The sequence below is a fragment of the Xenopus laevis genome, chromosome 8S (genome assembly GCF_017654675.1).
Source record: "Xenopus laevis strain J_2021 chromosome 8S, Xenopus_laevis_v10.1, whole genome shotgun sequence".
NCBI lineage: Eukaryota > Metazoa > Chordata > Amphibia > Anura > Pipidae > Xenopus > Xenopus laevis.
In genome coordinates, this window is record NC_054386.1 from 94,974,012 (window position 1) to 94,986,630 (window position 12,619).

General features: G+C 41.2%; 1 protein-coding gene across 6 annotated transcripts in view; it reads left to right on the top strand.

Annotated features, from left to right (window-relative positions):
• Positions 1–12,619, top strand: part of setdb1.S (SET domain bifurcated 1 S homeolog) — a 47,743-nt gene that overhangs the window by 24,842 nt on the left and 10,282 nt on the right. For all 6 annotated transcript variants that reach the window (XM_018233430.2, XM_018233431.2, XM_018233433.2 and 3 more), the window contains 3 exons: positions 643–984; positions 1,856–2,434; positions 6,352–6,468. In XM_018233430.2, coding sequence (XP_018088919.1) covers positions 643–984; positions 1,856–2,434; positions 6,352–6,468 — 1,038 coding nt within the window. The remainder of the gene's footprint in view (positions 1–642; positions 985–1,855; positions 2,435–6,351; positions 6,469–12,619) is intronic.

Consider the following 12,619-nt stretch of genomic DNA (forward strand, 5'->3'; position numbering starts at 1 on the left):
GGGTCGAGACAGTGTGCAGACACGAAACGCGTCAGACCTCAGACGCTATGAGTGAGCAATTCTTGAAAAAGTCCCTGAGTGCGTTGCTGTTACTATTGGTGTGTCCTTTATTTTGCAAGCCCTTGTTTGTATTATTGTATTTGGTACAGTTATGGGACCTGTTATCCAGAATTCTCAGGACCTGGGGTTTTCCCGGATAATAGATATTTTCCTAATTTGAATCTTCATACATTAAGTCTACTAGAAAATCATGTAAACGTTAAATAAACCCAATAGGCTGGTTTTGCTTCCAATAAGGATTAATTATATCTTAGTTGGGATCAAGTACAAGCTACTGTTTTATTATTACAGAAAAAAAAAATATTTAAAAATTTGAATTATATCATTATAAAGGAGTCTATGGGAGACTCCAGAGCTTTCTGGATAACGGGTTTCCGGATAACGGATCCTATACCTGTACAGACTTATAAAAATACAGTTTGGTGTTTGGTACCACAGAATGTTGGCCCAAGATCCTGACCAGGGGCAAAGTTTAAATGGGTTGATTAAAGTGTGGGTTTCTTGTTTATATTTTGTGAAGACGTGTGTTTTTGGCAATATAGCAATGTTTATCTGTTTTATCTTGTGCTTCCTTTTACTCAGCTCTGACAGTCAGCAGGCCCAGTCCAAGAAGCAAGTGGCCAAGAAAAGCACTTCATTCCGTCCCGGGTCAGCGGGATCCGGACAGTCTTCCCCAATTCCCACCGAGTCAGTGCCGCCACCTCCTGCTGCTCCGCGTCCTTTCCAGCCCACCCAATCTAACCAATCCAACCAGTCTGCACAACCTGTCCAGTCTATTCAGCCCATCCACAATATACAGACCATTCAAACTATTCAAGGCATTCAAACTATCCAATCAATCCAGCCAATTCAAACCATACAAACTCTCCAGCCTATCCAAACCATTCAACCTCTCCAGACAATCCAGACTCTCCAAGGAAACAGGTACATTTATTGCATTGGGATACTTTGAATCCCTAGAGAAATGAGTATGACGTAGTGAGAAAAGTCAGTGGTAGGCCATATATTCTGCTACATGAGAAATCAATTCAATAAAGCACAAATTACCTGACTTTAGTTTGGTTTACCTTAAAATATCCCATTATATTTACTGCATGCTTCCTTTGCATTGCGTTTGATTGCATTTCTTCGTTAAAACCCTAAACATGAATATGGCTAAAAATGCCATATTTTATACAGTGAACTTATTGCGCGAGGCTAAAGTTTCAGCTTGTCAATAGCAGCAATGATCCAGGACTTCAAACTTGTCACAGGGGGTCACCATCTTGGAAAGTGTCTGTGACACTCACATGCTCAGTGGGCTCTGAGCAGAGTCAGATGAATGATCCAATATATCTTATAGGGGGCTCCTGTCCTAACAGATGTATTAGAGCTCACTCAAATAACTGATTCCAGTACAAACAAAATAACTGCCTTTTGCACAAATCCTGCATGTAGAGAGACATGATGTCTGGTGATTTTAATAGAGTGAGCTCTAATACATCTTCTAGGCAAAAGGAGCCCCCCTATAAGATATATTGGATCTAACTGTCAATGAATATCTGACACCCAATTGCTGCATGAAGACAGAATGAAGAGAAACGGAATAGTGAAGATAAACTTGATTAGAAACTTAATTCAACAACAGCACAGAATTTTTAATTGATTATATTTAGAAAACTTCTTAGTTCAAATGCTGACGCTTATATTCTTTTCATTTTCGCGACAGTTCCCCTTAAAAGCTGACCAACAGTCATCATAAATGCTTGTATCTCTTTAAATGCCCGATTGTAAAAATGGATTTTCCTTCCTACAGGATTGTGACTTCTATTCAACAATTCCATATAATACATACAGAAAATATTCCAGCAGAGACCACCTACAAGGCCCCCAAAGAGAAGCTTTTCTACCTCCCTCACGTCTGCAACTACACTTGCCTCTCCCGTATTCGCCCGATCTCTCACAGAAGCAAGAACCCCCTAATAGTGCCACTGCTTTATGACTTCCGTCGCATGACTGCCCGACGGCGGGTCAACCGCAAAATGGGTTTCCACGTCCTCTACAAGACGCCCTGTGGCCTGAGCTTGCGTACAATGCCGGAGATCGAACGTTACCTTTTTGAGACCGAGTGCAAAATGCTCTTCCTGGAAATGTTTTGTCTGGACCCCTATGTCTTGGTGGATCGGAAATTTCAGCCTCAAAAACCCTATTACTACATCCCCGATATCACATATGGCAAGGAAGATGTTCCACTTTCTTGCGTCAATGAAATAGACAGGACACCGCCACCTCAAGTGGCCTACAGCAAGGAGCGCATCCCTGGGAAAGGAGTCTTCATCAACACCGGTGCCGATTATCTTGTGGGATGTGACTGCACAGATGGCTGTCGAGACAAGTAGGTTGCTTTCAGCTCTTTGGAACAAGTTACCCAATAATGTGATACTGTACGAGATTAGTTTATTAGTTTAAAAAAAAAAAATGTTGCTTAGAATAAGACAGATTAAAGAGAATAACAGGTAACCCCTGCTCTCTGACGATTGATGAATTTTTCTAGTTGTTAAAGGGAACCTGTCTCCCAGACATAAAAATCTATATAATAAAAGTCCTTTTCAAGTTAAACATGAACATTTTTTATTACAGCATTCAAAGCTGTTGTAAACCCAATTAAAAATCTTAGCTGTCAATCAAATATTGCCTGCCCCTCCTCTATGCCTTAGGTATAGAGGCGGGGCAGGCAATTACTTTTACTTTCCATTCAGCACTTCCTAGATGTCACTGCACTCTCTACATCCCCCCGTTTTCTTCACCATTTAATTGTGCAGCCAGTACATGGGGATGGACATCAGGTCCCCCATTCTGGTGCACAAACAAGATTCTGAGATGATGCAAGGCGGCTTGTCTTAAAGGATAAGTAAACATTTAAAATAAGTGAATGTAAAATTGATGAGGGGGATATTCTAAGAATCTTTGTCATTGACAATCATTATTTATTTTGTTTTAATTCCAAGATATTAAGGGATACATGTACTGTTAATATGAATGAATTTTGTTACAACAGCGCCACCTGCTGGTCAGTTTCCCACCAGTCTGACCACCAAGTAGTCAAGGAAGTTGTCAGGAGAAAGAAAGAGGCTGCTCTGATGTTCTTCTGCTTAGGAATAAAATTAGAAACCTCTCTCAAATCTTTCCTAAGCAGAAGAACATCAAAGCAGCCTCTTTCTTTCTCCTGACAACTTCCTTGACTACTTGGTCGTCAGACTGGTGGGAAACTGACCAGCAGGTGGTGCTGTTGTAACAAAATTCATTTATATTACAGTACATGTATCCCTTAATATCTTGGAATGAAAGCAAAATAAACAGTGAATGTAAATTACATAAGTGCTTAGAATAGCACTCATCAATTTTACATTCGCTTATTTTAAAGGTTTACTTATCCTTTAATAACAGTGTCCACAAAATGGCTCCTGCCTGCTTGTTATAATTATGAGTTCCCAGACAGAAGGAAACAACATTAAAATAATTTATATAGTGTAATTAAAGTTCATTTTGCTTGACTAACATGATTAAATAGGATTTGGAATAATTTTTTCGGGTGACAGCTCCCCTTTAAAGGAAGTGAATATAAAATTGATGAGGGGGCTATTCTAAGCACGTTTGCAATGTACATTCATTATTTTTTTTTTTTCATTCCAAGATATTAAGGGATACATGTGCTGTTAATAGGAATGAATTTAGTTACAACAGCACCACCTGCTGGTCAGTTTCAGACACTTCTAACCACCAAGGTACAAAATTCAAAACTTCTTTCCGGTTTTATATCTTCAGATAGAAGAGGTTTATATATACGGATGACAGGTGGTCAGTGTTAGCCCTGCTGCAAAGAGCTTCCGTAAAATACACCCAAAAATAGGAACAAGGGCACACTCACTGCAATGCTTCTGCAAAAAGCTTTTTCTTTTATTAATGGTGAGATCTCAGCAATTAACCACCATGTAGTCAATTAAGTTGTCAGGCTGCTCTGATGTTCTGCTTAGGAAAAAAATTAGAAACCTCTCTAAAATCTTTCCTAACCAGAATCAGAGCAGCCTCTTTCTTTCTCCTGACAACTTCCTTGACTACTTGGTGGTCAGACTGGTGGGAAACTGACCAGCAGGTGGCGCTGTTGTAACAATTCATTCATATTAACAGTACCTGTATCCCTTAATATCTTGGAATTAAAAATAAATAAATAATGAACGTACATTGCAAACGTGCTTAGAATAGCCCCCTATCAATTTTACATTCACTTATTTTTAAGGTTTGTTTATACTTTAAATAAATAATTGAATTGTTAGAAAGTTGTTGCAATGTGCCACCCACTCAAATTAGTGCAACAAGTGCCAAATCAATTCTGTGCCGTCACATCTATAAATGAATCAATGAATTCAAATAATTTATTATTCCACTGATAAAAAAACAATTCATGAAAATACCTGTGCTGAAATCAATTGCAACCTTTAGCTGCTCAGTGAACGAATGAATTCATTAAAGTTGATTAAAGTGCCTGTGCTCAATAAACTAAAAAAATAGAGTCCCTGGGAAACCACACGGGGGAGACTGTGGTCACAATTTTTACCTCCCTATCTCAATTGGGGAGACTGGCTTTCCTAAAAAAAAACAAAAAAACACAAATCCCCAGTGCCTTAGAGTAAAAGGAGAATGAAAGAGAGTAAATGCGGTACTGGTATAGGACCTGGTATCCAGAATGCTCGGGACCTGGGGTTTTCCGGATATTTGATCTTTCTGTAATTTGAGTCTTCATACCTTAAAGGGCACATTTATCAAGGGTCGAATTTGAAAAACTTAAAAATTCAAATTCAAAAAGACCAACCGACATTGAATCATAGTTTTTTCTTTTGGCCAAAAAGGTCCGATTTCGATCGAATAGGTCCTTTTTCCATCGAATTCGAATCATACGAATCTAAGTAATAGCACATTTGAATCGTAAGATTTTTCAACGTTCACCAATTGACTCCAAATAGGTTCTAAGAGGTCGCCCATAGGCTAAAACAGAAATTCTGCAGGTTTTAGATGGCGAATGGTCGAAGTCGAATTTTTAAAGAGATCTAAGTACGCAAAAATGAACTCAAAATTTTTTTTTAATTCTAATTTTCACTTTGACCCTTGATAAATCTGCCCCTAAATCTATTAGAAAATAAATTAAACATTAAATAAACCCAACAGGCTGGTTTTGCTTCCAATAAGGATTAATTATATCTCAGTTGGGATCAAGTACAAGCTACTGATTTATTATTACACAGAAAAAGGAAATCATTTTTAAAAATGTGGACTATTTAGATAAAATGGAGTCTATGGGAGACATCCTTTCCGTAATTCGGAGCTTTCTGGATAACTGATCCCATACCTGTACTAGGCTATACAAGGTTCAAATCTTTGTATAATTATGTATCCAATGACTGATTTTAGTAATAAAAGAAGTTAAAAAGTTCAGTATAAAACAAACTTGCCGACCCACGAGTTTCGAAGACACTTTTTCAAGGCAAAATCAGTTTCCAATTCAGTAATTCTACCTCTACACCAGTGATCCCCAACCAGTGGCTCATGAACAACATGTTGCTCTCCAACTCCTTGGATGTTGCTCTCAGCTGCCTTAAAGCAGGAGATTATTTTTGAATTCTGGGCTTGGAGGCAAGTTTTGGTTGCATAAAAAACAGATGTACTGCCAACCAGAGCATCTTGTAGGCTGCCAGTCCTCATAGGGTCTACCAATAGCCAATCACAGCCCTTATTTGGCGCCACCCAGGACAGGAACATTTTTCATGCTTGTGTTGCTCCCCAACTCTTTTTACATCTGAATGTTGCTCACGGGTGAAAAAGGTTGGGGATCCCTGCTCTACACTATCTGAAAAGTGAGTTTTTAAAAACTAGCTAGGATAGTCTCTCTTTTATCAGCTTAGAATAAGACGTCCCTGTTTACTGAGGACTAGGGGGCATGTTTACTAACATTTCTGGAGATGTTGCCCACAGCAACCAATCAGATCTTTGCTGTTGTTTTCAAACTTATAGGTGGCTGTTTAAATCTTATTGCTTATTGGTTATCTCCAGAAATCTCTCCATATATTTACCTCCAATGTTAGTAAACGTGCCCCTAGATGTCTGTATTCGATGTTGAGTATACAGGTTCTCGTTTCTGCATTTTATTGAGACGCTTCTCGGAATTCTGCTTGTTTTCTTGCCAAACTTCAATAAAATATTGAAATATTAGAATAAGACCGTCCTAATGTAAGCACCTGCCTTCCATATTGTTTTTAGATCCAAATGTGCATGTCACCAGTTGACGATTCAAGCCACAGGCTGCACTCCAGGGGCCCAGATGAACTCAATGGCTGGATACCAGCACAAGCGCTTGGAAGAATGTCTTCCCACTGGGTAAGCGAATTTCGCTAATAAATACGCTGAACTTTTTTTGGTTTGTATAAGGATCAAGTTCTGGGACTTAGAATCCATTTGCCTTTCAGAGAATCTTGTGTACTGCTCCTGTTTTGGTTTCCTTAAAAATGTTAGGAATCATGTAGGCCTTTGTTTAAAAAAAGCTGAGTGAGCTCATGCCACCTTAAAGGAGAAACAAACCCCTTAAAAAAACCCCAAAGATTTGGAAGATGGCTGCCGTGAACTCCGATCCCTGAATCTGCACCCAGCGGTAAGTAAAAAGTTACACAGCCGAAAATAGACCGCTTCAACCATGCCATTTTGTCTCAGTCCCTTTTTGATTACTTGGTTCATCCGTGTCAGAATGCTGGTTCCAAATAAAGTTGCATAGGTCAGATTTTAAAAAATGCGGGCAGCACATCCATACAAAATATATCCTTTATTGTTTGGCCATCAAATTGTTAAGGTCAAAGACAGCATCATTGCCTGATATGTTTCGGACTACACTAGTCCTTAAAGGGGACCCGTCACCCAAAAAAATTATTCAAAATCCTATTTTATCAGATTAGTCAAGGAAAATGAACTTTAATTACACTATATAAATTATTTGAATCTTGTTTCCTTCAGTCTGGGATTTCAAAATTATAGCAAGCAGGCAGGAGCCATTTTGTGGACACTTATTAAGACAAGCCTTGCATCATCTCAGAATCTTGTTTGTGCTCCAGAATGGGGGACCCGAAGTCCATCCCCATGCCCTGGCTACACAATTAAATGGTAAAGAGAACGGGGGAATGTGTGGAGAGCAGTGACATCTAGAAGGTGCTGAATTGAAAGTGAAAGTAATGGTCTGCCCCGCCTCTATGCCATGGGCATAGAGGAGGGGCAGACAATATTTGATTGACAGCTGAGATTTTGAAATGAGTTTACAACAGCTATGAATGCTTAAATAAAAAATAGAAATTGGATTTCATGTTTAATTTGAAAAGGACTTTTATTATACAGATTTTTGTGTCTGGGTGACAGGTCCACTTTAATCATAGTCCTATGATTAAGAACTAGTGTAGTCCAAAACGTGTCAGGCAATGATGCGGTCTTTGATCTTAACAATTTGATGGCCAAACAATAAAGGATATATCTTTTATGGATGTGTGGCCCGCATTTTTTAAAATTTAAGTAAAAAGTTAGGGGGGGGAGGGGGTCTATGCGGGGTAGGGTTTTATTTAATAAGGTGTTTGTTTCTCCTTTAAAGGGGTAGTTCACCTTTAAACAAACTTTAAGTATGCTGTAGAGAGGGATATTATGAGACAATTTGCACTTGCTTTTCATTATTTGTGGCTTTTGAGTTATTGAATTTTTTATTCAGCAGCTCTCTAGTTTGCAATTTCAGCATTTTGGTTGCTAAGGTCCTATTTACCCTGCTGTGTAGCCATGGGGGCAGCCATTCAATGGAGAAAAGGCTCAGCTTACACAGTAGATAGCAGATAAGCTCTGTAGAAAATAATGGTGTTATCTGTTATACACTATTTAACCTGTGCCATACAGACTTTTTTCAATTTCCACTATGGCTACACAGCAGCTTGTTTATATAAACAATAGTAGAGTTTCTGAAGCAAACACATCAGTTTTACCAGTGCAGGGCAACACTGCATTATATTTTCATTTCTTTAAAACACTTTAATTTTTTGGTGTTGTTGTTCCTTTAAGAATCCTATACAGTTTGGAGGCATACTTATATTAATGTTATAAACATGCATCCAACTGTAGTGGATGCTTAAAGGGGAAGTGGTTTTTCTCTAGACTGGCCCTTCCTGTCAGTGCAGACACCATGGGGTTAAGTATCCACTTCTGGAGGCAGGACAGAAGAAGAAGAATCTCGGCTCCTCCCCCTTGATATAAGCAGCTTGCTCCTCCTGTTACCCTCCGTTTTTTCTTCTGTCCTGCTGGAGGTTCAGGACAGTTTTTATTTTAATTTATTTATTTTGCTTTTTTTTCTATAATATAGGCACTGTGTTCTGCAAAGAGTATCAACTGATGAGCAGGAGGCATCCTAGCTCAGGACACGACAGCCATTCCCCCCCTCCCTCTATGGATATATATGGCCTTATACCATCCCCAGGATTGGTGGCTGTCTGTAGGGGAAACTGCATCGCACAGCATACCTTCTTTCAGAGTATGGTTTTGTGCCAGACCGGATCGCTAAAACCTAGGGCGTAGCCCTACCAGTATGGCGCGCATTTCCGGGTTGGAGGAAAGGGGCGCCAAAGCGATACGCAACGTGTACGCGTCTCCAACGTGACGCATACAGCGGCCGCCATTTTGGATTTCGCCGCGATCGGCAGGCAACACCAGGGCAGACACAGCAAGCAACTCTTGCCAGGAAAGTGCTTACAGCACGCTACCAAAGGTAGAGTTTACACCCACTCCACGCAAATTATACTTGCGCTGGACAGCGTAGAGGCAAGCACGGCCCTAAGGCTCATGACTTGCATAAAGTTTCTATTACCCTCATTAAACTGCCATGCAATTGTATACATGGCATTAAGGCTTACTTGGGTACTAAGGGCTGCCATTAGATTGCCCATATGGCATAATAAGATAGTTGGGCACTCATTGTAGCCAGCTAATGCCAACAGGGGATAAAGCAATTTATAAGGCCAGCAAGGCAGCAAGCAGTTGCGCCCCCACTGATCAAGTAATGCCCACCAGGCATCTAATATGCATACAACTAAGGGGGTACAAACCGGGTACAGTTCAGAAACAAATTTTTCTCTGCTATACAGATACATTAATATGGATACACAGCTAGAGCTAGCTAACTGAAAATGAATGGTCTAAACCAGATCATCGCCTAACATTAACTCAGTGCTTCCTTAGCACCTATCCTATTCCAGAGGAGCAGCAGAAGGTTTGTGACAAGGCTCCTGAAGTAGACTCCGCAATAGCTTGTCTCTCAAAGAACACAACGCTACCACACTGCCTTCAAGGAATCAATGGACAAGAAGATGGAAATCTCTTTAAGACGGGGCTACACACATGCCTCCGCTATTCTCAGACCAGCTGTGGCATCTGCAGGCCTAGCACGCACAGCTAGATTCAGGTGCCAGGAACTCCTAAAAAATCCTCTTCCCCTTTAGGAATTATGAGGAACTACAAAGGCTTAGTTCTGCTTTAGCCTTCCAATCAGACTCAGCCATGGACACGGTAGATTGGCAGCCAAAGCTGCTATTGACTCAGTAGTAGCGAGGAGAGCACTATGGCTGCATCATTGGTCTGGAGACACAGCCTCCAAGTCCAAGTTACTAAATCTAAAATTCACTGGGGATTCTCTTTTCGGTCCTGACCTAAAGCAAATCATCACAGAGGTCACGGGGGACAAAACACTTTCCTGCCATTGGGAAAGAGACCCAGAATGGAACGATCAAACAGACCGTACAATAGGTCATGGAGGGCACAAGGACACTCCTTTCGCAATTTCCGAAGCCCCACATTTCGGAATCCGCACCCAGCTGGAGAAACAAAAAAGGGCTGACTGGCCTGGTCCAACCAAACAAGACAGGCCAACTCAACCTGACTTCCACAGATCGTGTGCAGCAAAGGTAGGCGGACAGCTTCAACAATTCTTTCCACAGTGACACAGCCACATACAAGACAATTGGGTACTATCCATCATCAACGAAGGATACCGCCTTCCGTTTGACAACCTAGACTGCTCTACTAAACATAATTGCAGATCTACTCAACAACAATGTTATTACATTTGTTCCTTTCTCGGAACGTTACAGGGGATTTTACTCAAATTTATTTCTAGTTTCAAAGAAGGACGGGTCATTCCAACTGTTACTAAATTTGAAGTCCCTAAATCCCTTCGTGTCCATGCAAAAATTCTGCATGGAATCAATCCGGTCAGTACTAATGTCAATGACACGGGTGCTACGTGACAAAGGTAGACCTTCAGGATGCCTACCTTCATGTCCCCATCCAAAAGGAGTCCCAACAATATCTGAGGTTCACGATTCTAGACGATCAGTTCAGAGCACTCCCACTTCACCCAAAGATATTTCAACAGCTGTAGTCCAGATGAGGGTTACCAGACATAGACATGCTAGCGTCAAGACACAATTACAAGGTACCTACATACTGCACCAGGTCACTGGCCCCAGGGGCAGCATATGTGGACGCCTTAGTCATACCCTGGACTTTCAACAAGGTCTACGCCTTTCCACCCCTTGCAATTCTTTCAAGAATAATACGCAAAGTGAGGCAGGAGGGGATGACAACCATCCTCGTTGCCCCAGATTGGCAGAGAAGAGCATGGTACTCCAAACTCATCAACATATCAGCTCCCCCGTGGCGTCTGCCCTTCCGACCAGACTTACTCACTCAGGGTCCAATAAAACACGACAATCTACAAAGGCTACATTTTAACGGCCTGGTTATTGAAGCAGAAATATGGCGGTCAAAAGGGTTTTCAGCAGGTGCCACGGACATATTAATGCATGCCAGGAAGCCATCTGCAACTAAAGTATACTATTGGACATGGCGGACATTCTTAGGCTGGTGCGAATCCATGACTATCCCATGGAAGCGAGCAACAACACAAACTGTAGTTGAGTTTCTCACTCAGGGTTTCCACTTAGGTTTGTCCTTAGCTACAATAAAAGGTCAAATTTCAGCTCTGTCGTTATTGCTCCAGCATCAGTGGGCAAGAGAACCAGATATAATTCAATTCGTGCAGGGAGTAGGCAAGGTCAGGCCACCATATAGAGACCCTACACCCCCCTGGGATCTCACTATGGTGCTCAATGTTCTACAAGAACCCCCCTTTGAACTGCTAGCGTCATGTTCACAAAAATGTCTTACCTGGAAGATGACGTTTCTCTTAGCCATTACATCAGCAAAACGGGTTTCGGACTTAGCGGCCTTATCCCACAAAGAACCATGGCTCATATTACACCAGGATAGGGCAGTTTTCAGAACAATCCCATCCTTTACACCCAAAGTGGTCTCAGCCTTTCATATGAATGAAGAAATTAATCTCCCTTCCTTGTGTCAAAAGCCATCTAATCCCAAGGAGAAGGCATTACACAAACTAGATGTAGTCAGAGCAATACGCTACTATCTTGACAGATCCAAGTCTTTTAGAAAGACCGACAGGGGCGCTCAGCTAATGCCTCAGGCGGCCGAGCCATATACATTTCCAAGGGCGGCAAAAACCCGCTCCTGTACTTTTAAGAGCCGAATTTCACTCTCCGCACTAGTGTTCCTGCCTCGGATGCCTCTCCACCAGATGGGTAAGCCAGAATTGCAGCTGAAGACCGATGCTTTTCTAGTCACTTATGGTACTAATAAAGGGTCTCTGACATCCAAACGTTCCATAGCCAGATGTCTAGTAGAGACAATTAATTGTGCTTATGACCTTAGTAAGAAGCCCAGACCATTTAAGGTCAAGGCACATTCCACCAGAGTTCTTAGTACTTCTTGGGCTCTGCAAAATTTAGCTACCCCAGAACAAATCTGTAAAGCGGCCACTTGGGCCTCATTATCTACTTTTGCCAAATTTTACAAACTACATGTGTTTCATTCAGCACCGGCAGCCTTTGGTAGAAAAGTGCTTCAGGCTGCAGTTGTGCAACTATAATTCTTATCTGAACCCAACCCTTAAGTGGGACAGCTTTTGAACGTCCCCATGGTGTCTGCAATGACAGGAAGGGCCGGACTAGAGAAATAAGGATTTTTTACTTACCGGAAAATCCTTTTCTAGATGGCCTTGATGAGCCTGCATATGTGATTTATCTGGGACTTGACCAGTCATTCAGATGCAAGAGCATCTGCACATCCAGGAGCTTTTCGTATGTGTAGATTAAAAGTTTGGCTCACTGTATTGTTGCCTTGGCAGCAAAAGATCTGAGTTGTTAAAATCCTATTAGTCTGATCCTACAGTCTCCCAAAGTGTCATTTCTGTCTCTCATGACAGATTGAGTTACTCAGGTCCAGTTTGTTGGATGTAAATCAAAGTTTGGCTCAGTCGCTTGCTTTTTGTTCTAACCCACATCTGCTCGGAAATATTTTCTACTCTCTGCACCTGCATTTTATTGTAATAAAGGAAGGTGCATTTTACCATGGTAATGTTGCTTCATGTATTCATATACTG